At 39.4% G+C, this 26,214-nt stretch overlaps 1 protein-coding gene across 2 annotated transcripts in view; it reads left to right on the forward strand.

The window, feature by feature from the left end:
• The window catches only part of UNC13C (unc-13 homolog C), a 639,986-nt gene that overhangs the window by 153,568 nt on the left and 460,204 nt on the right, over nt 1-26,214 (forward strand). The window contains exons 8-9 of one of the 2 annotated variants that reach the window (XM_074366154.1): nt 2,782-2,863; nt 17,076-20,324. In XM_074366154.1, coding sequence (XP_074222255.1) covers nt 17,333-20,324 — 2,992 coding nt within the window. In that variant the 5' untranslated portion in view covers nt 2,782-2,863; nt 17,076-17,332. Of the gene's footprint in view, nt 1-2,781; nt 2,864-17,075; nt 20,325-26,214 lie in introns of those variants that run through there. The other variant, XM_045506261.2, reaches the window with a different exon arrangement.

Consider the following 26,214-nt stretch of genomic DNA (forward strand, 5'->3'; position numbering starts at 1 on the left):
TGAAGATTTTGCCAGCTACCATATATGTTTATTCCAATTACGCATTAAGACTGAAGAAATTATCAGTAAGTCCAGGGACCCACTGGGCACACTGAGAGTCATAGCTGTGCTAAAACTACATTTAGTACCTGCTCTCGTATGCCCCAACTCTAAAAGAGGATTGAGATCACTTACTATCAATGTCAGCTCAGACTGTGTCTGAGTACTCAAAATATCTAGCTATTCTCCCCCCCCCCCCCGTGTGTGTGGTTATACAAGTAAGTCCCTTTGTTAAAAGTCTGTGGGAATCATTACCATATTGACTTGTCATACTGGTGGGTTCCAAACCTCATGGAGACCTGGCCTGTCTTTCAGTCATTGGGTCCTGGATTTGAGTATTGGATCTGGTCCAGAAACTAGGCGAGAGATTTATCTTCTTACTAGGGAGGCTAGCCTCAATTTTCTAAACACGTATTCATTATTTATTTGCTTGTATAAAGTAAACAATATCTGTAGAGAGGTGTGCTCTGTCTTACCTCTCGGAACTGCTTTCTGTTAATCATCTCCATAGCTCTCTGTAAGTTTCCTCATGGCTTCCACTCCAGCGTTACAGCTTATTATGATAGTTGCACCCACCTCGTTTCTGATAGATGCTACTACCTCACCTCAGTTGTTTTGGGATCCTATTATTGCCATTGTTATTAGAGCCTAGCCCTGTAACATCCCTGGCCTATAGAAGGTAGCCGTCACTGAGATACTCAGTGATGCCATTGAAAAATTCACCATTGCATCCCTTATCTCATTAATAAATGATATGACCTCCTATGGGACATTTTTGGCTGATGAGTTTCCTGGCTTTTTGTAGTATACCTACCCCAGTACACCCACTTATTTGAGATTTATAAACCCTTTCTCTACTGTGTGCCATACTGTTTCTACTTCGTATAGATCATAAGGTTTTCCAGGCCTTTAAAAATCAATGTAGTGTTGTATTAATACTGTCTCTCATGATTCTCACCAGGTGTTAAATTCAGTGTCATAGAAGATTGCTTCAATAGCAATAAATTCTTTCTTATCTAACTTTGTATACCTCTGCATTGATCTTGTACCCCCAGAATCCAGTTCATAAGTACTGTCTCAGTTCTTATATGTTCCTATTGTGTGCATATATATTGGTGAGGTCCTGCAGTTTCTTCAATATAGTCACTTTCCTCCCTTAAGAGGCCCCACTTTCATTCAGCTCGGTTATTTTGTGACTTTACCCAGTTATTGGTCTGAAGATCCATGGGGCTGTTTTGGGTAGAGGGTGCAGAGATTTTCTTGCAAGTCTTCAAGCAAGGGTCTCAAAGGATTAAGGGAAATCTGAGGATTTGAGTTTTGAGTGAATTAACCCAGATGTCTCCATCACATGACTTATAGTCCCATTTTCAAGGCCCCAACCTTGGCACAGCCAACCTGCCTAAAGTGAGAATTAAACCTTCTCTGGAGCTCTGCCACTTGTATGATTAATTCCTGGCTCATCTTTTTCTGTATTTCCTGCAAGAGGCAGATTCCTGCTGTCTCTACATTGGGCCTTAAATCGGTAATTTATTACTCTAAGGTTTTCAGTGTCTTTCCCCACTGCATTAAGAGGCACTATTCCATAGTGCTACTCACTTCCTCAACCTCTCAAATATCTTAAGATGTTGTACATACAAGTTCATCCCCTTCCACCAGTCCCACAGCCCAGTCCACCACTAGGGAATATTTTGACTGCTACAGTGCCCCAGAGGCTATCAGTTTTCCATATGGTATGCACCAGTGATTGAGTCCTCATTGCCAGTTCACAGAGAGGATCCAGATAAAATATCTCATTTCAGAGTTACTTCCTCCATGCTCCCTTGATACCAACTTTCTGAAGTCAGATTTCCTGGGAAGCAGACTGTGAAACAGATACAAGTGCAGAGTTTCGTTTGAATTTGGTAGAAGGAGAAGCTGAACTACAATGCATTTGCAACATAGGCCTCAGCCGGTCCTCCAGGAAGCTCTGATCCTAGGATGGCCCTGTATGAAAGCAAGGGGGCTAGGCATTTGAGTACCCACATCAGTTAGTCATTGGATGTGGGCTGACCCAGAGGAGGGGGAATTAACTCCTTGGCCTCTGTCTTCTTGAAGCCGAGTGACTCAGCTCTATGCTTTTGGTAATAAACACAATGCTCTTGGCAGTTGAATGGATAACTTAGTCCTCAAGGAGGGATTTGCATGGCACACCACAGCTCTGCCACACCATCTTTCCATTCATTCTGAGGTTGGGTGGTCAGAGTGCAAAGGTTATAGTTGAGATTACATTGGTTTTAATATCAAGGATATACCAAAAGTGTATGCTCTCTGCAAAAACTCTTCTGTCTATTTCCACGACACAGTTTATTCAGAGGACTTTCTCATTGCTCATTGTTTAACCATTAGTTTAAAATTATATTTTAAGGGTATTAAAAATTAGCAGACTGTGGTTCCTGGATGTCAAAAATTGTCTCTAATTTCCCGCAGCATTATTCTGAGCCTTCACTTTCTAGTTGTCATTAAGTCCTAAGTAAAGGGTCTGGGCTGAGTCAGGGAGGGGCAGATAAACATAAGCACAACCAGAGACTGAATCTTAGTGTAATTTTATGGAAGGGAGGGAGGATTTACCTTCATTTGTGAGCAGAGGCTTTCAAACACTTGCATAGATAGACATTGTATATTGTTACGTCTGTGGTTATTTGAGATGTAAACATTTTTGTATTGCCTTCTGAATTTCTTCCTATTTTCTTATTTCCATTATAGCAGCACCTAGGCTTGCCGTAGATCACGTTACCAACTGCTTCTGTTGTGATCACTTACTCCTTACTCCTGGACGCTCTTTGAGGTAAGAGCTAGCTGATGCTGAGCGTGTATTAGTTTTGAACTGAAGAGGCTTTGCATGTATAATTTAGTATTCCATAATAAAAAATGTAAGAAATTGTTCTTAATTATATTTTTTATTGAAGTGTAGTTGATTTACAATGTTAGTTTCAGGTGTACAGCAAAGTGATTCAGTTACACATATACATACATATATATATATATTTTTTCAGATTCTTTTACATTATATGTTGTTACAAGAAATTGCATGCAGTTCCCTATGCTAAGAAATTTTTAAAGAATTGAACATGTTATTTTGAATTCTTTATTGGGGGCATATATTACTATCATATAGAATGTGCTCTGTTTTTGCTGAAAAAGTTAAAAGATTTTTTGCTATTAGGCTATTTGAAGTAATTTATATATTTACTCTAAAAGCACCCTGTGATATGGGAAAAGGATGAAATCGCAGCTGTGTGTAAGTGAGATACCAGTTTCAGTTTTAGTTATGAGTGCCACCCCCATTTTGCTTGCATGCTTCGAAGCATAAGTAATTGACTTTCACCCAAGAGTTAGATGCAAATGAAGTTCCATTGTATGAGGAGAAGTGCACTGGACCTATTACTCTAAAGGGCAAGGGAGGGAGGATACTAATTATGTAAGCATCTAAGTTTTGGTCTGTTGCCACATGATACAACAATCATTAAAATGTAAAATTCTCACTTTTACTGCAGAATAAGGACACATCTAGAGTTATGTACAATCAGTGAGGTGCAAAGAACAACTCGGCAGTCATATCAATAGTTAAGTGTGAAAGTCTGTGGTGAGGATTAAGTGAATACGCTTTTTAGTGTGTGTAGTACAATGAGGAGACATTTTAGTACCTACATAAAAATGTTCAATTTTTTGGGTGGATTTTTCATTTCTAAAAATTGATGATGACCTCAAGTGAACATTGCTGAGGGCCTGAACAAAGGCAGTAAGTAGCTCCTGGAAGGGAAAGAAGGTGAGAGGAATGAGAGAAATTGTCAAATTTAGGACCATAATATTTAGAACCAGTTAGACGCTTGGGGTAAATAAATAGAGGAATCAAGGGAACTTGGGGTTCTAGTCTAGTCTAAGGGAACACTGGTTTTGCTGATGAGTACTGTGAGAGAAATTTAGAGAAAATTGTAGTTTATGGATGGAGATGAATCTGAATATCTGGAATATGAAATATTAAATGCAAATATTGAATTTGAGATGTTCATGGTCATTCAGACCATACTAGTCAACACACAAATAGGAATTAATGCAAAGAAGAGAGGCTAGATGCAGACATACTGGGGAATAAAAGAAGTCTGAAAAGAGGAAGAGAGGTCGCTGAAGGACCTTGTAGGGCTTCTTTGTGAAGAACACTTTCTTAAACTGGCATCTCACCATACCTTAGATAATAATGGCCCTAGACCAAGGCTTAGAGAACATATAGAAACACAGGATCTGCTCCCTCTGTGGCCCTGTGGTCTTTCATTTCTACTTTTGACACCCAGTCTGTTTTCTTTTCTTTATCTGAAAATATGTTTTCACTGTTCAGTTTTCCCCAGAATCAAAAGTTGATTGTTCAGGTCACAACTTTACATCACCTTCTTGTTGAAATGGCTGAAAAGCTTGGACAAAATCTCCGTGTTCCAATTCCCAGGGCCCAAGATGTAAAACCTAATTGGCCTCATTTCCATCATGTAACCACTCTAGTCAAAGTACCCTGTCCAGAGAGAGGCCACGTCATCATGGAGGTATATAGAATGATTTAAAGAAAGGCCGAATGGTTAGTGATTTCAGGTGCAGAAGGTAGAGTAGGGAAGATTAAAGTTTTACACAGATATGTCCAATTAAAGAGAAACTTTAATAGAGTTTTTGGACTGGAACTAGATTGCAGGAGGTTGGAGATGACTGGACCCCCAGGGGCGTAGAGAGCAGGTCTCCTCTGTGTCTTGGAAGAGTTAGGTGACAGTGCAGCAGCCTGTGGAGGTGACACCACTGAAGGAAAGCTGAAGGCTGTCTTGTTTGTTCTTGGTTTGCAATAGGGTAAGATATAAACATGCTTATTGCTTAGGTTGGTTAGACCCAGTAGAGAGAAAGAGAATTAAGATTCAAGCAAGAGTAGAGGAGGGTAATAGCTCAGTGGTAGAGCACATGATCAGCATGCACGAGGTCCTGGGTTCAATCCCCAGTACCTCCGTTAAATACAAAACAAACAAACAAAAAGATGCAAGCAAGGGAAGAGATAATTTCCAGAGCACTATTCTAGAGGTGGTGAGAGATGATTCTGTCAGTAGCACAGGAGGAGATATGACCCTTGAAAAGAAGAGATTCTTGTATCTGAGAGATGTACAGTGAACATACAGCACTGAAATAAACATCTCTCTGAATATTTATTGTAGTTGTTCCAATTGGATGTTGTTAAAACTCTGGATAACTTCAACTGAACCTTAGTCAAGGACACATTTCTGTGTCAGCTAGTTTTCTAAGCAGGTATGAGAATTGAGGTCTGGCCTTTGTGATGAGACTCAACGTCAAAAGAACCTTTTATTCCAAAAACACGATGTCTTTCTGTTTAGACCTTTATGTCTTTGAATGCATTGCCTAACAACTCTTTCAGTACTGCATGCTCTGGATAGCACTAACTAGGGCAACTAAAAAGTCCTAGTTTTCATACAACAATCAGTTAAACCAGTTTCCACCATTCCAGCAAATTGCTTCTCATGTGCTACTTCCATTATCAAACTACAGGCTATATTTTATGTTTATTTATTTACTTATTTTTAACTCAAATAAGATTAACAAACCGTGAAATGTACGGATTTTAAGTTTATAATGTGGAGAATTTAAAAAGCGACAATACACCTACTATCCCAATTAAGATACAGAGCATTTCTATTACCCACGGAAGTTTTCCTATGTCCCCTTCACATCAGCCCCCACCCTTCATAGGCAACAGCTTTTCAGATTTCTATTATTATAGATTAGCCTTGATTTGAACTTAATATAAATGGAATCATAGAATGTTCACTCTTTTGCGTCTGGCTTCTTTTGCTCAACATAATGTTTTTAAGATTTGTGTGTAATAATGGTTCATTCTTTTTTATTGCTGATTTAGGACTCCATTATTTTTATATACTGTAATTTGTGTATCCATTTCTCCTTCTTATAGTTTTTTTTAACCTACCATCTGGCTGTTATTAATATGGCTGCCAGAGAAATTCTTATACAAGTTTGTATGAGAAAATGTCTTCATTTCTCTTGGGTAACTACTTGGAAACACAATTGCTGGGCCGTAGTGTAAGGCTGGATTTAACTCTATGAGAAAATGCCAGACAGTTTCTAAAGTAATTATATTCTTTCACATTGTCCTCTTTAGTGCATAAAATTTTCAGTTGCTTCACATCCTCTCCAGCATCAGTCTTTTAAAATTTTAGCCATTTTTATTTGTATGAAATGGTACCTCCTTTTGGCTTTTAATTTGCATTTCCTGATAATTAATGCTATAGAACACATTTCCATGTGCCACTTGGCCAGTTAGAAATGAGTATGAAATTGTCACTGACTACTAACCCATTGTGTTGCTTTAAGGATGTGGTCTTGGTATTAGAGTGAATTTTGGGGCAAATCAAAAGCAATAGAAATGAGCAAAATGAGCTAGCGGCACCTAATCATCTGTGAATAGTTTGTGAATAGATTTTTATTGAAACACCAAAGGTACAGAGGTCTTTAGATTTTATTAATTAGATATGTGAACATCTAATCAATTTACTGATTTCACAGCAACATTCATAATTTCTTGATATATTTAGTGTCATTTTAGCATAAAACATATTTTTTGGCTGAAATATTTTACTGTATAGGCAACTCTTTTAGAAATACCGTATTATAAGTTTGAAACTTACTTTTTCAGAATGTGTGATAATTACTTCGTCCAGTAGGGTATTACATTTGTATTAATAACAGATTAAATCCTTTCCCCTAAGACCTTACTAACATTTAGGTCGACGTCTGTTGATGGTTGAGCAGATTAGTGATAGTTCATAAGATATTGGTACATTTTTTCCATTGCTTTTTTTTTGCTATGAAAATTAATTAAACAGCTATTAAATATCAGGCACCCTGGCACACTCCATTAGGGAAAACAGATGCAAAAGTGAAAGAGTATATCACCTGGTGCTATTGCTGTAATACTTGTAAAGCAGTATAGTACAGGTGTGTGTGTACTTGAGAGAATGTATCCATGATGTCCATATGCGCCCGTGACAGGTGAATGGATGCATTAACACCTGCCTGGGCCATCAGGGGGGACTTCTGCAGGGAGGTATTGCTTGACCTGGACCTAGAATCCAACTTGCCAAGTAAGGAATTGAAGATGCTCTGGCTGTCTTCATGAGTTTTGACTTAAATATCTTGTTGGAGTAAGGGAAGGAGTAATAAGGAAGAAAGTAGATATGAATGAAAACAATGTGTTCACCCTCATTATCACACAGTCTTACACATCCTGCACACATCCCCTAGGAAATAGAAAATATAGTTCCTGCTTTATATGTGAGGAATACAAAATTTCTGTGGTTCCAATCTCAGTTTCAGAAATGTTAAAATCTGAAAATATGTATGTCTTAGAATCAATAAAATACAATAAAATCATGGTTATACATCTTTCAGCAATTTCTTGAGAGTATATAACATTTTAAAAGAAACATTTGTAAACTACATATAATACTACACATTTTTATCTTCCTCACAAGCTTTCAGAATTAGTGTTATTTTTACTACACCTTAAAGGTATTTTGGGCAATTGACTTTAGTCTGAATGAACACAAAAAAGAGGTTAGTTTACAATGGGGCTTTCTTGGATGTTCTGTTGTCAGGAGGTGGTGAGGGTAGAGGTAAGGTCTGCCCAGTTGGGAATCTTAATATGATTTATTAAAAACATAAATAATATTAGCATTTTTGAGTACTTCTGCTGTTTCAGGCATTCCTCTAGTTAACTCTTATTTAATCCTTACTGCAGCATGAGGGCGCTGGCACTGTTATCATCTCATTTGTCAGATGAGGGAACTGAGGAACAGAGAGGTTAAACGTTGCTCACTGTGTCCAGCTAATGTGTGGCAGAGCCATGATTCTAAGTGGGCCGTCTGGCTTGAGCCTCTGCCCGTGCTCTCCCATAGAGTAATGAAAGGTGTCTGTAGCTGAACTGGGCCCCACATGGATACTGAGGTTACCTTATTGGAACAGTGTGGTGTAGTATGGTTTGGGAACCACACTTATGTTGTTCACATTCTAGCCCTATCCCTTGAGGAAGTCTTGAGTAGGTCACTTAGGGTCTCTGAATCTCAGTTTTATTCTTTTTTTTGGGGGGGGGGATTAAGTTTGTTTATTAGATAGAGGTACTGGGGATTGAACCCAGGACCTTGTGCATGCTAAGCATACACTCTACCACTGAGCTATACCCTCCCCTCTCAATTTTCTTATTTTTAAAATGATAGTAATATTTTACCTTGTGAGGATACTTTTTAAGGATTAATCATTTAAAAATATTGAAGACAAATAATTTCCTCTTACTATGAAGCTATGGAAAAGGGCTTGGGCAGCTCAGGTAGGGGCGTGTAATTTGTTCTCATGTGCGTTGGCCCAGGACACTGGGCTGGTAATGTGTCCAACCAATGCGGTGGGACCGAGACATGGGAAACATTAGAACTAGTAGTGACTTTGTCTCCAGAATGGTGTTTTTCCTTAGTGGCCTTCCTTTACACAGCTTCAGTCTTTAGTAAGAATTCTAACACTTATCAAAATTGCTCATAAGCTTTTGGTTCAGATATCCCTTTTAATATTAAAATACTTTTCAGCTCTAGAACATTACAGCTGTGGACTACAGAGAATCAAAGTAAAAGTCAAATCATTTCAGAACAGAGTTAGATTAGTAGAGCAGAGACTGTCGGGCACAGTGGGAAGATGCCAAGTGTCTGGTTGCACTTGCTTTAGAGAACAACACATGGAGAAAAACAGTGAGGCTGGGGCAGGAGACCTGCATTTTTGTTCCAGGTCTGCTGTGTGAACTCAAGCAAGTGTTCTGACCTTTCCGGGTTTTCATTTAATTTTATGTACAGTTGGAGGATTGGTGCTGTCTGAGCTGTACCCTCCAAGCTCTTGGACCCTATAGAGGGTCTTTTTGGGCCGGAGCTAGGTAGAAACAGCAGGTTAAGTGGGACTCCTGCCCTGCTGCTTTAATTCAACCAAAGGAGCTCTGCTTTTATCAGTCAAATTCATTGAGCTTCCACATCTGCTTTTATTGGGAGGATAAAAGGGGTGGCTGTGATTTCTGAGGATAAAAGCCAAATAAAAAACACACATAACCAGCAACTTGGCTCTGAAATGATAGCACTTAAAGTTGCTCACCTGTTATCCAGGGTACCTGTGCTCTGCTCCCTGTACATGTAAGTGGGTGGAAGTTGCAAAGACTAAAAAAGACATAGTTTGTATCCTCCAGAGGTGAGCTCTCTAGCTAGGAATAGAGCCAGGCCATGGCCAAGACAGTAAGTGGGCAGAGCTGGTTCTAGAGTTCCTAGGCTCTCATATCTGGCCTGTCCTACTACTTGTCCATTTTGGTGGAGGACTGGCCCCCATCCTCATGCTTTTTTGTGTTCTCTCCTCATACTCTCCCTCCTACTCTCAAGGAATGTTCTCGTAAACCATTGATACCAAGATGCAAAGTGATTGATGTGCCTTAAAGCAAAGGAGAGCCCCTTGGTGAGATTTGCATTTCAACAAGGACCAAGTCTTAAATAAAAGGAGTAAAGCTCTAATCAGAGCTTCTTCTTGAGGCAGGAGTTCTTTTTCAGGCATATTCCATAGGTGACCACTGTCTTCTCAAAGGTTGGTCCTTATGGGCATAGCAATACAGCATGGTGTTTATGAGAAAGGATTCTGAGGCCAGTCAGTTTGGGTTGTATTTCTAGCTGCGTAGCCTTCCAGCTGTGTGTCTTTGGGACAGCTTCTCAGTTTATTCATCTGTAAAATGTGAATCAGTAATAATACCTACTGCAGATATTATAAACAAACATTAAGGTAGTAATCTACACAGAGGACTCAAGACAGGGTATGGCAGATAATATAAGCATTAAACAAATGGAAAAACCTGTACAAGAGCTATTTGGTAAATAGTTAAAGACTGTCATGGATTAGACTCTCAGGACTCTGTGAAAAAGAGAAGATGACTGTAGTTAAAGAAACTATTGTGGAAAAGATTAGTCTTGATATGTCCTTGAAATGATTGAGGCCAGATTAGCTGGAGGACAGTCTAGGCAGGGGGAAGAGCAAGAATAAAAGAAACAATGAAGAAATAAGCTTAGTGCATCCATGGAACCACGTAGAGGCCAAGAGTAGAGAGTAAGCAATAGTCTGCCATAGGAGACTAGAGGAAAATTATATTCAAGGAAGATGAGATGGAAATCAGCTTGGAATGGTAGAGGATATTGCTTTCGGAGGCCAGTAAGACTGCAATATTGGAAGTTAGAGTCAATGTTACATTATTATAGCGAATGACCCAAGTTTTGGAGTCAGGGAACTGCTTCGGCATCTGTGAGACTCACCATGCCTAACCATAAACTGTAGATAATATCCTCACAAGATTGCCAAGAAGATCATTAGTTGATACACACAGAAGAACTTTATAGATTCCAGAGTGCTTATAGAATTATTAAAACTAGATGTCCTTGTGTGCTTCTAAACCGAAGTAGCAGCAATGGAGATGACTAAAAAAATGTAAATGGACTGTAGCTGGATGAAGAAATTCACAGAATATCCCATTAGGTAGAGTAAAGCAGATGTGGATCATTTGGCCTTCATTCTTGGGGAAATGGGTCTTTCTGTTTATTTTAAAAAATAATTCATTAGCTCAGGATAAACTCCTTAGTCACTTTTTGGTTTACTCATTTTTGTTGAAAAAATTTTCGTATGTATTGGTTTACTGTTCGTACCTTAACATAAGGAGAATGAATAGTTCACAAGGACATCATTTCATACGTGTTACTGTGTTTCAGCAGTTTTCATTGTCATAGTCATCCCTTCAACCATCACTTTTACATTATATATGATCCTTTTACTCCTGATCTTTTTTTCTCATCACTGACTTGTCCCAACTACTTTGCCGCCCCCTCTCATTGGCCTTGTGGCTCCTCACTACCTATTGGTGTGACTAGCTTTCCCTTTTATCTCCAGCTACCCTGGCTTTTCACTTTGTTGTGCTCTAAGGATTCTGCTTGTAAAGTTATGTGGTCAGCATGCGGGCCAGTGCTGCCTCCCACGGGGACTTCTCACTCCGAGGAGCTGCCCCTGCATGTGGGTAGGTTTGTTCCATCTCTGCAGTAACAGCTCTTCCTTCCCAGCTGATGGGATGTTTCTTCCAGTCAGCTGCTTTCCAAATCACCCAGGATTTCCTGTTGAATGGAAATTTGGTGAACCATGTGCATATACTTCTCTTGGATTTATTTTTGGAAGAATTTCTTTTAAACCAGAAATCAGGTAGTTCAGGGTATTTACTGCTAAGGTACTGTGGTGATGAGAAGCCCAGACTTTCTTGCTGTCTCCTGGTGGGGGATTCATTATCATCAGAACACAGTTATGGGTGCTTACCACAAAGTCAATGTGAATGCAGTTAAGAGTGAGATTACCCTACTGGGCTGGTACAGCGATTAAGCAGAGAGTGATAACTAGAAGGTCAGAAATTCAGGTGACAAGCGTGAGGTTCCTAGACCAAAGGTGGGAATTCAGGAGATCTGAGTCAGGGACTGTGAGAGAAACAACATGCTTAAGTAGAGAGGGCAGGACCTGGGGGCGGTGACCGTGGAGGGCCGTATCAGATCATGTCTCTTTGTCTTTTGTAAACTTCTAGATACCCAGTTCATCTACTTCACTGTATTTGATAACAAACTTTAAATTGTTTATTGATCTGAAAATACTTGAACTTAATTCTGGTAATGATTTAGCAATAAATTGCCAACTGTTCATAGGTCCAATTAGCTCTTTTAGCCCACCAGGGCACCTAGCTTTATAATCATCTTAAATAGCTATCTTATAAAATGTATTTGTTATGCAAAAAATACTTTATTCCCCATTGAATGCTAATGTTAGGTTTGGAGTTTATACACTTGCAGTCCAAATCTGGAGCCTGGAGTCAAGGCTGTGTGGCTTGTTAATTTCCTGATCTAAGGCAAGTTTCCTGAAAACTCTAAGCCTCAGCTTCCTTCTCTGGAAAATAATAATATATATTTCACACAATTATTATGGGAATGAAGTGAAATGAGGTAAATTTTAGAAAATTACATATACAGTGCTTGGCACATAGTAAGTCATAATGAAATATTATTACTAAGGTGTCTCATAACATAGTCTTGTGTTTTAATCTCTCTCAAAAGATCTCATTCCCAAAACTTTAACTCTTCCCCCCCACACTTCATTACTGAACATAATGAATGGCTGTGTAATTTAAAGTAATACAACTGGACAGTAATTACAAGATTTTTGAATTCAAGTAGTTTAGAATCATATGATGCAGTGCTGGTCTTCCCTTCTCTCCTCAACCCCCTCCTCTCTCTCATACTTCTTACTGATACTGGTTTTGTCTTGATCTGAGTCACTTCCATTTTTTTAAAAAGAACTTTTGAGAGTAGAGTGCATAAGTGGCTTTGTATGTGGTGGGTGTTAGGACACGTGTCAGGTACCACTGGTAACGCTCACCCTACGTACAACTGATAGCTTCAGAGACTCCAGGACTGAGGCGCGAGGTATCTTTCTGCCTTAGTTATCTTTTGTAAAGCTTTAGGTGAAGCCATTGGAATGGGGGATAACATGGTGCCATTGACTAGCTGTATAATTTTGGCCATATCTCTTCATCTCTTTGAACCTCGTTTCCTCATCTGTAAAATGAACATAATGATGTCTTCTTCAGAGAGTTTCTGTGACAATAAATTGGGATAGTTTGGATTTCCGGAACATAACAAATGCTCATTAAATGTTAGCTTCCTTCCCTATCCTGGCTACTGTCTGAAGGAAGTTCCACAGCTGACATTTGGGACTCATTAACCGTCCTAAGGCAGCTGTGGCTTTGTAATGGGATTGTAACAGAGAGACGTAAGAGAGAGACAGACAGAGAGAGAAGGAACCCAGTGGTGACTGGGAAGATGAGATTTGAATGTTGGAGTATCGCCACTGGACCATATAGGTGTAAGCCGTTCTCCATTTCCCTTCCAATTGCTTCTTCAAAATATTTTTGTTTTTCATTTCATCCTCTAACCTAGCCAGATTCCTAGGTTGCCCCCTACTTCTGTCTCCCTTAATTTTCACAACAGACACTACACAATAATTCCTGTGTGATCACTCCTTGGGTCCTTTCAATACCCTTCTTAGTTCTAATGATAACTAATAGGTACTGGGCTTTGCAGTGTTTTTGATACTGTTCTAAGAACTTTCCATGTGTTAACTCATTACAACTATTCTATGAGGAGTTACTTTTTCTCCCCCAGTTTAGAAACTGTACATGTGAAGGCAGCATAGAAGTACCTTCCTCAAGCTACACGTCTCAGGAGTGGAATTCCAGTGTCAGTAATCTGAATCAAGGAGCCAGGTTGAAAACCAGTAACCATTAGTGCCTCCTCGTCAAATGAAGCATCCAAACCTACAATTCAAAACTTTCCGTGTTCTGTTTCCTTTTTGCCCATCCAGACCAAACTCTCTTTAGTTCCCATCTCTCTCCAAGGTGGGTGTGTCTCCATCTTTGAACACGAGGTGAACATTTGTGATGCTTGCCTTTCTGCTTATCCTGAGTTTTCTTTCTCTGGATCATTTAAGGCCCAGTTCAGCTAGTTCAGGCTTCTTGGAATCTTTATCTTTTAATTCATGGGCTTACTGTTTATCCACTCATTCATTTATGTACGTATCCATTCGTCCAAAAACATTATGAGGCTGTTATGTATCAAGCAATATGGATATTTAAAATTAAATAGAACACAGCCTCTGCCCTTCACATCACAGTCAGATTTGAGAGATAGACACATAAATAAGGTATTTCACACAAATGATTATTGTATTATTGTATTTTAAGAGTTCCCGTAACAAAGGTGCTTCAAGGCATTGTGAGCACACAGAGGAGGAAATATTGGACTCCAAAGAGATCAAACAAGATGAGGCTGATTCCTGCTGAATATGATATATATAGATGTTCTAGAGATATTCATGAGAGAGACACGAGGTGGTAGAGGGACGGGGAAAGGCATGGAGGCAGGAGGAACAGCATGCACAAAGGCACATTGGTGAGGCAACAATATGGTAATCAGAGACTGTTACCTCTTTAATGTATCTTGATCAAATGTGCCCATGGGAGTGACAGTTGCTGAGATAGGCAGTGTTTTAAGTAGAAGGACTTATTAGGAAGACTGTGTAGGACACAATTGTCATAGTCCAGATGAGAAATTGTGGAGTTCAGAATTAAGGCATCACTAGTGGGATGAGGTGACATGCAGCATGGGGTGGATCATACAGAATCTAGAGTGATTTCTGGGTACATGGCTTGGATGAGTCAATAGTTATGATGATATTAATTGAGATTGCTAATACAGGCAAATGACTAAGTTTTGGATGGAGTTTAATTTTGGACAACCAGATGAAGATATTTAGTGAGCAGCTGAAATGTGGGTTAATTTTAAATTTTTGTGAGTTTGGAGATAGGTTTGCATCAGTGAAACCATCACAACAATCTACGCTATAAAAATATCCATTATCACCCCAAATTTCCTCTTGCCTTTTCTTCTTTATATTTATTATTCTTTTGTGAGATGAACGCTTACATAAGTCTACTCTCTTGGGAAAATTTTAAATTTACAATACTGCATTATTAGCTATAGACACTGCTGTATGGTGAGATCTCTAGGGCTTATTCATCTTGCATAACTGAAACTTTGTAACTTTCAGGCCCTTTCTTCAATAACTATTTATTGAATGTTTATTATGTATCCTGAGTTCAAGATGTTTAAAATTGGACAAGTCATAGCCTTACCCTTATAGGGGACATAGTCCAGTGGATGGAGACAGAAATGAGATTATAATACAGAAGAATTCTACATGCTTACGCACTGGCTTGTGGGAAAAGGTGGCAAATAGAGAGAAAAGCTTAGTGTGGGTGGTTGGTGAAGTCTTCACAGGACAAATGATTTTGGAGTTGAAACACAATTTTTATAGACAAGGAGGGCTGGACCTGAATGATATTCTAGGTAGAGAAGAGAGAAAAGTTACTGAGGTGTGAAAGAGCACAGAGCCCTTAGTGAATAACAAGTGATTCTGTGTGGTTGGAATACAGAGCAGGTGAGTTCATACGTGCAACTAGGAACACACACCCTGGGGTTCGCGTTTTTGAGGCAAGACTTCAGTTCAAATTGAATTTTCCTCTTCAGAATTTTCCCAGCCCTTTTTGTCTAGAACATTAGTTCTGAGCTAGTAATGCAGGTCAAGAAGTCTAGACATGATTACAGGAAAACATTAGAGGCATGGACAAAATTGCTGCTTTCATTTAAACGAAAAGCAGGTATTTGTTTCCAGGTTTGGGAGACTCAGACTCTTACATTCAGTGACTAGTAGAAGAGTTTTTTTTACCAAAGTAGATTTTTAAATAATTTATCTACCCCTACTGCTACTTAACTTTCCAAAATCATTTGGAAAGAAAGGTCGCACAGGAGTACAACAAATATTTTTTGAGTTTAATTCAGAAATTAATTTCTTGACATTTTTATTAGTAGAGAACAGGTCCTGGCATGTAATTTTGAATGAATACCAAACTGTTTCAGACAAGAGGAATTAGACGTTGACAGCTTATGAAACCCAGAAGACAGAGGTTTAGAGTCTATTTCTCTCCTCCATCTTTTTGCTTCCCTTTCTTATTTGCAGTGCCCTGTCTCCTGTGAAGCTTGGCTCTTGGCCAGAGCATGTGTTCCCCAAGTCCCTGCAGAACCCTAGTGAAGCGAAATTGGCAGATTTCCAAGCAGAGGGAGCTGATGAAGAGCCCTTAGGCTCCTAAAACAGTGGGCAGTTTATGATGCATTCTTTAAAGAATTAAGTAGATTATTTATCTACCCAAATACATGGTTCAATATCCACAAAGGCTTTTGGCTGTTACTATTATTCTGTGATATATTTCAGTGATTAAATAGTAAGTTCAGTTTAACAGAATTTGATATGAATACCTACCACGTACAAGGCACAGTGCTGGTGAACCAGCAAAATGAATATAAACTTTCTTCTTCTTCATGTAATTCAAGAAACTGGCTATCTCAAGGATGACTGAGTTATGTGGTCATTGGCATTATCCTTAGGCACATTTTATCTGTGGTACCATTTCTTTCTGTGATCTGGTGCCTTATCTTCAGTCATGGTCCTAACTCTGGGGATAGGTTTCTTGCCATCTGCCATCAGGCTGTACTGGTTGATTAGGGTGGCACTGTGTTCCCAAGCCACATCCTCTCAGAACTGAGATGTATTATCCTCATTTACCAATATATTTCCCTCTTGTGTTTTTATTGTCATTATAATGCCTAATTGGATATAGCCTTATATTTTTTCTTCAATTCTTGATACTCCACTGACAAATTTGTTGGCTATACAAGATGTATTTCATCTTGGTATCTACTTTAAAATATGAAATATTTTCTTACTTGAATTACTCTAATAATTACATAAGTACTAAAAGACTATTTGAATAAGAAAAGGTCCTATGTACCTGGATAATATGAATTTGATGAATTTTAAATTTCTGGGGTTGGGAAGATATTTAAATGAATATATTTATATTGAAATGCTTATCTTTGTGTAAGTAAATGCAATTTCAGGAAAAGACATAAAGTGGAAATGATAATATCATGCAGATAATATAGGTTTTTTAAATTTTCCTGTCATCTTATACAGCCTTTTCTAAATAATCATTATTCCCATTATTACCATCATGTGTCCGCTCATAAGTGATTTAGGGGAAAATATAATTTATATGTAGTTATTGGTACTGATCTGCTTTAACTAGTTGTTTTAAAAGTAACTATGTGTTGAAATTCAGATATTTCCCTGTCCCCTCTGCAATTTTTTACACAGTGTCTTGAATACTTTTGAAAAACTTTGGAAATGGGGTAAAACTAGAATTTCATTCTGATATGCATTGTAACATTCCTTTCTTTTAGATGCTACGTGAAGTTATGTGGAAATGAGAGCATTTCATGAAACCTCTCCTCTGAAAGAGAATGTCTTTCATACATGGAGCTTTGCTTCCAATTTTCATAGGACACTGACCTTGTAGCCGAGCCACAGCGGCCCTTCCTGCTATTTTCAGTGATGCATAGAACATCTGAACAGTGATGCTTGCCTCGGATTTACAGATTTTCATCCTGATACCTTGTTTTCTTCTTTGGGGCAGAAAAGCTGGCACTCGTTGCTCTCCATGGTGGCTAATCTTTTCAAGAGCTTGATTTTACCTTACATTCATAAGCTTTGCAAAGGAATGTTTACAAAGAAATTGGGAACTACAACCAAAAAAAAAGAGAATCGTCAGCCGAAAAAGGATCAAGACATTGCCACTGCTGGCCAGACCAAAACCCCCAAATTTTCTAATACCTTGAAAAGCACAGTCAAGAAGATTGCAAAGTGTTCGTCTGCTCACAACTTATCCACTGAGGAAGACGAGGCTAACAAAGAGTTTTCCCTCTCACCGACATTCAGTTACCGAGTAGCTATTGCCAATGGCCTACAAAAAAATATTAATGTAACCAATGGTGATAATGAGGATCTGCTTCAAGAGTTTTCTTCGATTGAGAGTTCCTACTCAGAATCACTCAGTGAACTAAGAAGTTCTACGGAAAACCAGGCACAGTCAACACACACGATGCCAGTTCGACGCAACAGGAAGAGCTCGAGCAGCCTGGCACCCTCCGAGGGGAGCTCTGATGGGGAACGCACCCTGCAGAGCTTAAAACTGGGAGCTTTACGCAAACTGAGGAAATGGAAAAAGAGTCAAGAGTGTGTCTCCTCAGATTCCGAGTTGAGCACGATGAAGAAATCCTGGGGAATAAGAAGCAAATCTTTGGACAGAACTGCCCGAAACCCAAAGACAAACACCCTGGAGCCTGGATTCAGTTCCTCTGGCTGCATTAGCCAGACTCAGGATGTCATGGAAATGATCTTTAAGGAACTTCAGGGAATAAGTCAGATCGAAACTGAACTTACTGAGCTACGGGGGCACGTCAACGCTCTCAAGCATTCCATCGATGAGATCTCCAGCAGTGTGGAGGTCGTGCAAAGTGAAATTGAACAGCTACGTACAGGTTTCGTCCAGTCTCGGAGGGAAACCAGAGACATCCATGATTATATTAAGCACTTAGGTCATGTAGGTGGCAAGGCCAGCCTGAGATTTTTAAATGTGCCTGAAGAAAGATTTGAATACGTTGAGAGTGTGGTGTACCAAATTTTAATAGATAAAATGGGTTTTTCAGATGCACCGAATGCTATTAAAATTGAATTTGCTCAGAGAATAGGACACCAAAGGGATTGCCCCAATGCAAAGCCTCGACCCATCCTAGTGTACTTTGAAACCCCTCAGCAAAGGGATTCCGTCTTAAAAAAGTCATATAAACTCAAAGGAACAGGCATCGGAATTTCAACAGATACTCTTGCTCATGACATCAAAGAAAGAAAAGAGAGGGGGATACCGTCCTCCCAGACATATGAGAGTATGGATATAAAGCTGTTGACTCCAGAGCCCAAAACCAAGAAGAACAATTGGCAGTCACCTGATGACAGTGATGGAGAGCTAGACTCTGACCTCAATAGAAACAGTTACGCTGTGCTTTCTAAGTCAGAGTTTCCAACAAAGGGAAGTGCATCCAAGTCGAGTTCAAAGTCACACAATGCTAGAGTCAAGAATAAAACTGCTAGTAGCAGCAGAATTTCAAATAAATCAGAATATGATCAAATTTCTTCACATTTGCCAGAGTCTGATAACTTGGCAAAACAAACCACAGCCCATTCTGCAGATGTGGTGCCTCTCTGGCATTCCCAGAGTGATTTTTTCACTGCTAAACTTAGTCGTTCTGAGTCAGATTTTTCCAAATTGTGTCAATCTTATTCGGAGGATTTTTCGGAAAATCAGTTTTTCACTAGAACTAACGGAAGCTCCCTCCTATCGTCTTCTGACCGGGAACTTTGGCAGAGGAAACAGGAGGGCACACCTACCTTGTATGACAGCCCTCAGGATCAGTGTGTGAATGAGACCCCTCAGGGGGTCCAGGAGCAAAGTGAAATTGAGAACACAGAGACCGCAGATAGTGGAATGAGTAATGGCATGGTGTGTGCGTCTGGAGACCAGAGTCATTACAGTGATTCTCAGCTCTCTTTCCATGAGGATCTTTCTCCATGGAAGGAATGGAATCAGGTAGAGCCAGGAGCTGACTTAGGTTTAGATTCATCCACCCAGGAAGCTTTTGACTATGACATAAACAGTTTATCTGATCAACAACTAGAAGTTTACCAGAAAGACCTAGAAAACTTGGGAAAGTGCCACAGTGACCTTCAGGATGACTCTGAGAGCTATGATTTAACCCAAGATGACAACTCATCTCCATGCCCTGGGTTGGATAATGAACCACAAGGACAATGGGTTGGCCAATATAATTCTTATCAGGAAGCTAACTCTAATGAGCTGTACCAAAATCAAAACCAGCTGTCCATGATGTACCGAAGTCAAAGTGAATTGCAAAGTGATGATTCAGAGGATGCTCCCCCCAAATCTTGGCATAGTCGATTAAGCATCGACCTTTCTGATAAGGCTTTCAGCTTCCCCAAGTTTGGATCTACACTCCAGAGGGCTAAGTCAGCCTTGGAAGTGGTGTGGAACAAAAGCACACAGAGTCTCAGTGGGTATGAGGACAGTGGCTCTTCCTTAATGGGGCGATTTCGGACATTATCCCAATCAACTGCAAATGAATCAAGTACTACCCTTGACTCGGATGTCTACACAGAGCCTTATTACTACAAAGCAGAGGATGAGGAGAACTATAGTGAACCAGTGGCTGACAATGAAACAGATTACGTTGAAGTGATGGAACAAGTCCTGGCTAAGCTGGAAAATAGGACAAGTATTACTGAAACAGATGAACAAATGCAGGAATGTGATCAGCCTTCATATGAAACACCTTATGAAACCCCACAAGATGAGGGTTATGATGGGCAGGCAGATGACATGGTTAGTGAAGGGGGATTGGAACCCTTAAATGAAACATTGGCCGAAATGGAAATAAAAGAAGATGAAAACCAAAACATCCCTGAGCAACCAGTGGAAATCACGAAGCCAAAGCGGGTCCGTCCTTCTTTTAAAGAAGCAGCTTTAAAAGCCTATAAGAAGCAAATGGCGGAATTGGAAGAGAAGATCCTGGCTGGAGGTATTTATGTTTAAATGCTACATTATGAGCTAATTGTGTTTTAACATTGGGTGGTGCTTCTTTAGAACATGTTCTGTGTTTACTCTTTGGAGAAGTAACTTACTTTCAAGGAATTTTCCTGTTTATTCTGAGAAGGGTTTTATTTTACTCAGCTGCCCCAACAATTTGGGCTTGATAATTTAAAACCAAAGTGTTTTCAAGTAGATCATACTAAACTAAGCCCTGCATTCTGTGGACCGATATTTCTGTGCTAGGATTAGGTATAAACCTTATTTGATATTAACCAACTTTATCATACCAGTTATCAAAGGAAGGATGAGTGAAATCAAAGAGCAGCCTGGGGTCTCATTTTTGGTTCTATTAGGTTTACAAGGATGGGGAGGAAAGAGAAATTTAATATTAAAGAATTAGGAAACATGGGCTCCTAGGTTTACCACTCCTTTTCTCATCAGATCTACACTTTGGAGCCTGCCGGTAGGCAACCTCAGCCCATACCATGGAAGGACCACAGCCTCCCTCACTACTTGCTGTTGCAGCTGGTGGAGGGCATTAGAGCCAAAACCTTAGGCTGTGCCTGAAGGGTTACAAGTCACCCTTTAGGAGGAGTCAGTGAGGGGGTAGAGTTGAGAAGTTTCCTCCTAAAGAGTGAAGTAGAAGTCTCTCTGGGAAATGACAACATTACCTGACCTAATGGTTTTGCTTGATCTTAAGGGGGAACAATTTTGGATAGTACACTTTTGAAAAGTAGTTGCACGTAAATAAAAATTTTGTTGATTTTTTATTACTTAGCTAAACTTCATCTGCACATACCTCAATCCTTTAACTATTTATTTTAGTTGCATGCTTATCTCTTTATATCTTTGGGATAGTTTGATATAATCTCAATGTTAATGAATTTGATACATTGTTAATGTTTTCCTTGGTTACAGCTTTTAAGAGATTTAAAAAACTCTACATAATACTTCATAAAGGTGTACATTTATGTATATGATCAAGTGTTACTTGCTGTTATGACATAATATAATAATTCCTTCAGCCAGTAGCCAATTATGGCTTCTTTTTCTTGACCAAAACTGTGATCAGATTTTACTCCACACTGGCCATTTTCTGATTGACATGGGTGGATCACTGAATAATCAGATACCTTTCTGGTTAAACTGTTTCAGGTCCTAAAACAATTGAAATAACAATTAAGGTTCTTTGCTCTAAAAACTCTCCATATAAAATAACATATCTTACGTAATTTATTTAAGTCAAGGGCATCTTGGGTGCATTGGCTGTGTTTTTTGGTTGTTATTTTTGGGGGAGAAGTGTTCTTGACTATCTTTAAAATTGATTTGAAAGGGCAAAAGAGTCAAAAATTTTATGTAAATATAATTCATATTGGAGTAATGTCTATCTTATTTCAGAGTGACTCTGATTAGTTAGATATTCTTATCACCGATGCTCAGTTGATAGTTTCTTGAAATACAGGCCAGCAGTTTAACATTGTATTTTACTTACTGTAGATTCAGAGAGGTCTACTGAAAGGCATATTAGGAATAAGCTCTGTGTGTGTGTGTGTGTATGTGTGTGTGTGTGGTGTGTGTTATGATGCAGTACATGAATGTTTTAATGCCAAACTGGTTAAGGGATCTGAAATGTTAGGCAATATTATAAATACAACAAAACTATACGTTTCAGAGGAAAAAAGGATCTTCATCAACTTTTTAAAAATCCCAAATTAACAAACTTCTGCAAAGTAGATTGTTACTGATAAAGACCATTTACATGGCTAGCAATCCTAGTCACTTAGCAGTTACCCTCAGAAACATAAAGACACTTGCTTATCCACACACCACCAACTTCAGAATCCCAAGTAGGTAAAACAGTTGTGTGCCGCATACCTGACACACCAGGCCTGACTACGGAGGGCTCAGACCCCTCTGCCACCTTGGAGCTTGGCTTGTTATCCTCTGAGCCAGCTTTGAATGGAATCTGTTGGATATCACTTATCCTAGACGAAGTCATACGCATGTCTTTAAGATGCTCTCTGGTTGCTTGGGAGGCACCAGATTGACTACCCAGGAGGCTGCGGTAGCCTAGATTTTAAAGGCCATCTCTTCTCCCCTTGGCAGCAGTCAGGCAGCTGTCCCCCTCCTGTGCACCAATATGCCTCATGAGGAAGGGCAGCCAAAGAAGGGCATTTTTCAGGCCCCTTCCTGACTCAGAGCATCCCAATGAGGTGCCAGTCCTTATGATGGATTTCGTGCCCATGGCCATCTGCTCACTGGGCTTTGAGCAGATGCCAACACATTTTTCTCTCCATGACTATTCTGTCACCGTTAGGTAGCAGTGCTGTCTTTTCTCCATTACTCACCTGGCAAGATGGGACCTTAGAGCGCTTGCTATAAACAACGTAAGTAAAGAGGGATTTTGAAAGACCCCAACGTTTATATACATGGATATTTGGTGCTAGTGTTTCTGAGAACTTTCACCTTGAACAGTACACCAAGGGGGAAAGAGATTTAGACTGTGTGTAGCCAGACCCTCCATGAGGCCATATTCTTCCCTTATTGTTGGACCCTAATGAGTGTTACCTCTTGTCTAGCTGGCCTGAAACTCACACGATGGTGGTGCGTATCTGATCCGCTACCTCCAGCCCTGCACCACCCATCAACCGGAATTCACTGTTGTCTCCTCTGAATTCCTATACATCTGCCTCTTAGGCACTGGCTTCCACCTTGTGTAATGAAGATTTATGTACATTGCACGTGTTCTTTTCTCAGCTGTGATCTAAAGGTGAGAAGCCTTATCTTTTCATCCTTTCCTTTGCTCTATACCTAGACCAGTGCTTTACACAGGGATGACAGTGAGTTCATATGTGGGATGAATGCCTGAATCAAGGGAAGTCGGAGACTAAATAAAAAGCACAAGCTTTGAAGTCAAATCCAAATCCAATCTGTGGTCTGTAATTGCTAAGACTATGACTTTCTCTCTTGAGAGTTCAGGAATATGATTAGGATAAAAACTTATTATTGAGCACTGCTATCTATACACCAGGCACTTCCCAGGCAGTTTATCTGTTTTTTTTTTTTTTAATTCCTTTACTTCTTACAATATCACTATGAATTTGGTTTCATTATTATCTCATTCTACAGGTTAGGAAACTGAAATGCTGACAACTTACATAAGTTATTCAATGTCATGTAGATAGTAAGGGGTGAATTTAGAATTAAATGGATGGTAATTTGGGTTATTTAGAACAGTCATATGCTTACTCACCTCAAAGGTTGTTTTGTTTGTGTTTTAAGGAGGAAAGACCTCAGGAAAGATGGAGGCAGTATTAGCCACCAGCTGTATTCCCAGTAAAGGATTTTCTTGGGAAAATAGGAATAATAAGAAAGGCACTGAATTTTTGATATTCATTCTCCATTTTTATATTTCAAATCCATGTTCATCTTATAAATCAAGGCTTGTAGAGCCCAATAAACACTGCGGCAGCTGCTGGAAGGATGATGTATCTGAAGTCTGAGTACACTTCACCTGGAATTAGATTCTAAAGTCATACCTGGAATTAGATTCTCAGGTCAGTTTGAAGTAAATTTTTCTAGCAGAAGAACAAAAATTTTGTTTTGTTTTGCAATGCTATCCCTGGGCTCTCTGTAGATTCTGAAAGAGATTTCTCCTAGATAAGACTGTACAGTCAATGGGTGAATCTTCCGTTCTGTTGCTGTTGTAATGCCAGAACCTACACCAGTATCTGGCACAGAGCAAATGCTCAATAGGTATTTGTGCGCCAGGTCAGTAAATGCTCTGAGTTGCTGGGCTACCTAGCTCTGTGCAAAGTGGAGAACTCTTAGAATTCAGATAAACTTTAGTTTTCTTTCTTTCAATCAAAAAGACTTTTTATTTTATTTATTTGTTTGTTTGTTATAATTTATATATTTTATTAAATGTATATTTTAAAAAAATTTTTTTTAGTGGAGGTACTGGGGATTGAACCCAGGACTTCGTGCATGCTAAGCACACACTGTATCACTGAGCTATACCCTCCCCCCTATTATATATATTTTAATATAGTGCAATAGAGAAAGCATGATTGACAGTGAAACAGGACTTTTCCCTCCTTTTGCTCTGTTAATCACAGTATCTTTCGTTCTATGATGATGTAACCTACCCATCTCCAAAAACTTAGTTGAATTTTTTTAAATTCCAGGTTTAATGGTTAAGAATAAATATTTCAACTAAGTTTTGGAGATTTGCTGGCTTAAATTTATCAAGAAGTGCTTCTTAAACTTTTGAATGCCTCTGGGCCTCACCTGTGGAGAGTCTAGGTCAAGAGTGACGAGGTCTGCCTTTTTAACACACTCCCCAGGGGCTCTAATGCAGGTGACCATCAGAGGTCTAAGGTTGTACAGTTAATAAGAGCACTGATGGAAACTGATATGCATATGACACAATTCAGAGTCTGATGCTCTTTCCGTGACATTCCATTGCGAGCTTGGGCAAGTCTTGTCATGAAAGGGCATAGCTCATATTTTGAACCATACAGATAAGTTGTGCTTTTAAGGTCAGCCAGTTTTGCATTAGCTACTGTAGTAAGTATTGATCTCTGTTAGCACAAAGCGAGTGGTAATTGTTTGGGATGAGACAGGATCACGTGTTTAAGAAGTTTAGAAAAATCTGGAAGGGTGACACTTGGCATATTAAAAGGCTTTATTAGAGGTGAAGAAGTGAAATAATAGTGATTTTTGAGGAATGAAAGCATTTCACAGAAGGTAGGGCAGAAGTTCACAAGGATACACAAAGGCCAGCTATTAACAGGAGCAACGAATATTTAGGCTTTAAAGATTTTGTTTACTTATAATTATTAATGGCTTCAAACTATATATCTGAAACAGTTTCTTTGTAGGGGAACTAAAAATGTAATACATTTTTCAAGGGAAATATTAACTGACAATGAAAGATGGTGATTTCCATATTGTACTAGGAGTATTGCTTTAAAGTTTACAATACTGATTTCCAAGTTCCAGAGATTCATGAAAGAGTGTTCTGTTAAAATCTCTGCTGGCTAGGATTTTATTTGTTTGCTTAGGCTAACGTCGTTCATGTACTTTCTGCAAGTTCAAATAGAGAGATATATTCTATAGAAATTATGACTCATTTGAGAACTTTCTATGTGGAATAAAATAAAGAAACTCTGAACTCTGGTGTAAGATACAGCAAAGGATAGCCTGATCAATTGTTATTAGTTAGGTTAGAATTGGAGATGCCAGGACCTGAAATAGATGTACCCACTGGGGTGATGCAGGCTCTGGGATAAATGTCAATAGCAAATGAAGAGAGAAAGTGCAGTGCAGCAGAAGAAACTCTGCTACTTGGAAAGTATACCTGAAACTACAGATGACTTCTCGGGCATTTAAGAGTCTAAGTCTGGGTATCAGTTGGGGTGTTAGAGAACAGCCAGGAACAAGGAGAATCAGGGGCTGGAAGTGGGCAGGAACTTTCTTCCAGGAAGGCTTTTTATTGATTGGCCTTTGGTTACCTGACTAGGGACTAGGAAAGGCTCTAAATACCCCAGAATAGGAACTATTGAGAGGGAAGCAAATCCCAGAAGGATTGCTAAACTAGATAGCTCATGCAGAGAGTGAGCTAGGTGCCTGAACTGGGGCGCATGGTCAGGAGTCAGTCTCTAATATAGGTTAAAAAAATTTGATTGTTCCACTGACATCCAAGAACTGAGCCCAGTTTGCAGACAGAATGACTTGATGACAAGTCTCAGGTTGTTGGGATACCCTGACCCCACGTGGAAAGATTCCTCCTGATAAGGTGTTTGTTGAGGTTGCCTCCACAGACTACAAGACCAAAAAAGAACTAAATGCTTTAATGGGCTTCTTCACCATGGTCA

Source organism: Camelus bactrianus, chromosome 6, assembly GCF_048773025.1.
Source record: "Camelus bactrianus isolate YW-2024 breed Bactrian camel chromosome 6, ASM4877302v1, whole genome shotgun sequence".
Taxonomy (NCBI): domain Eukaryota; kingdom Metazoa; phylum Chordata; class Mammalia; order Artiodactyla; family Camelidae; genus Camelus; species Camelus bactrianus.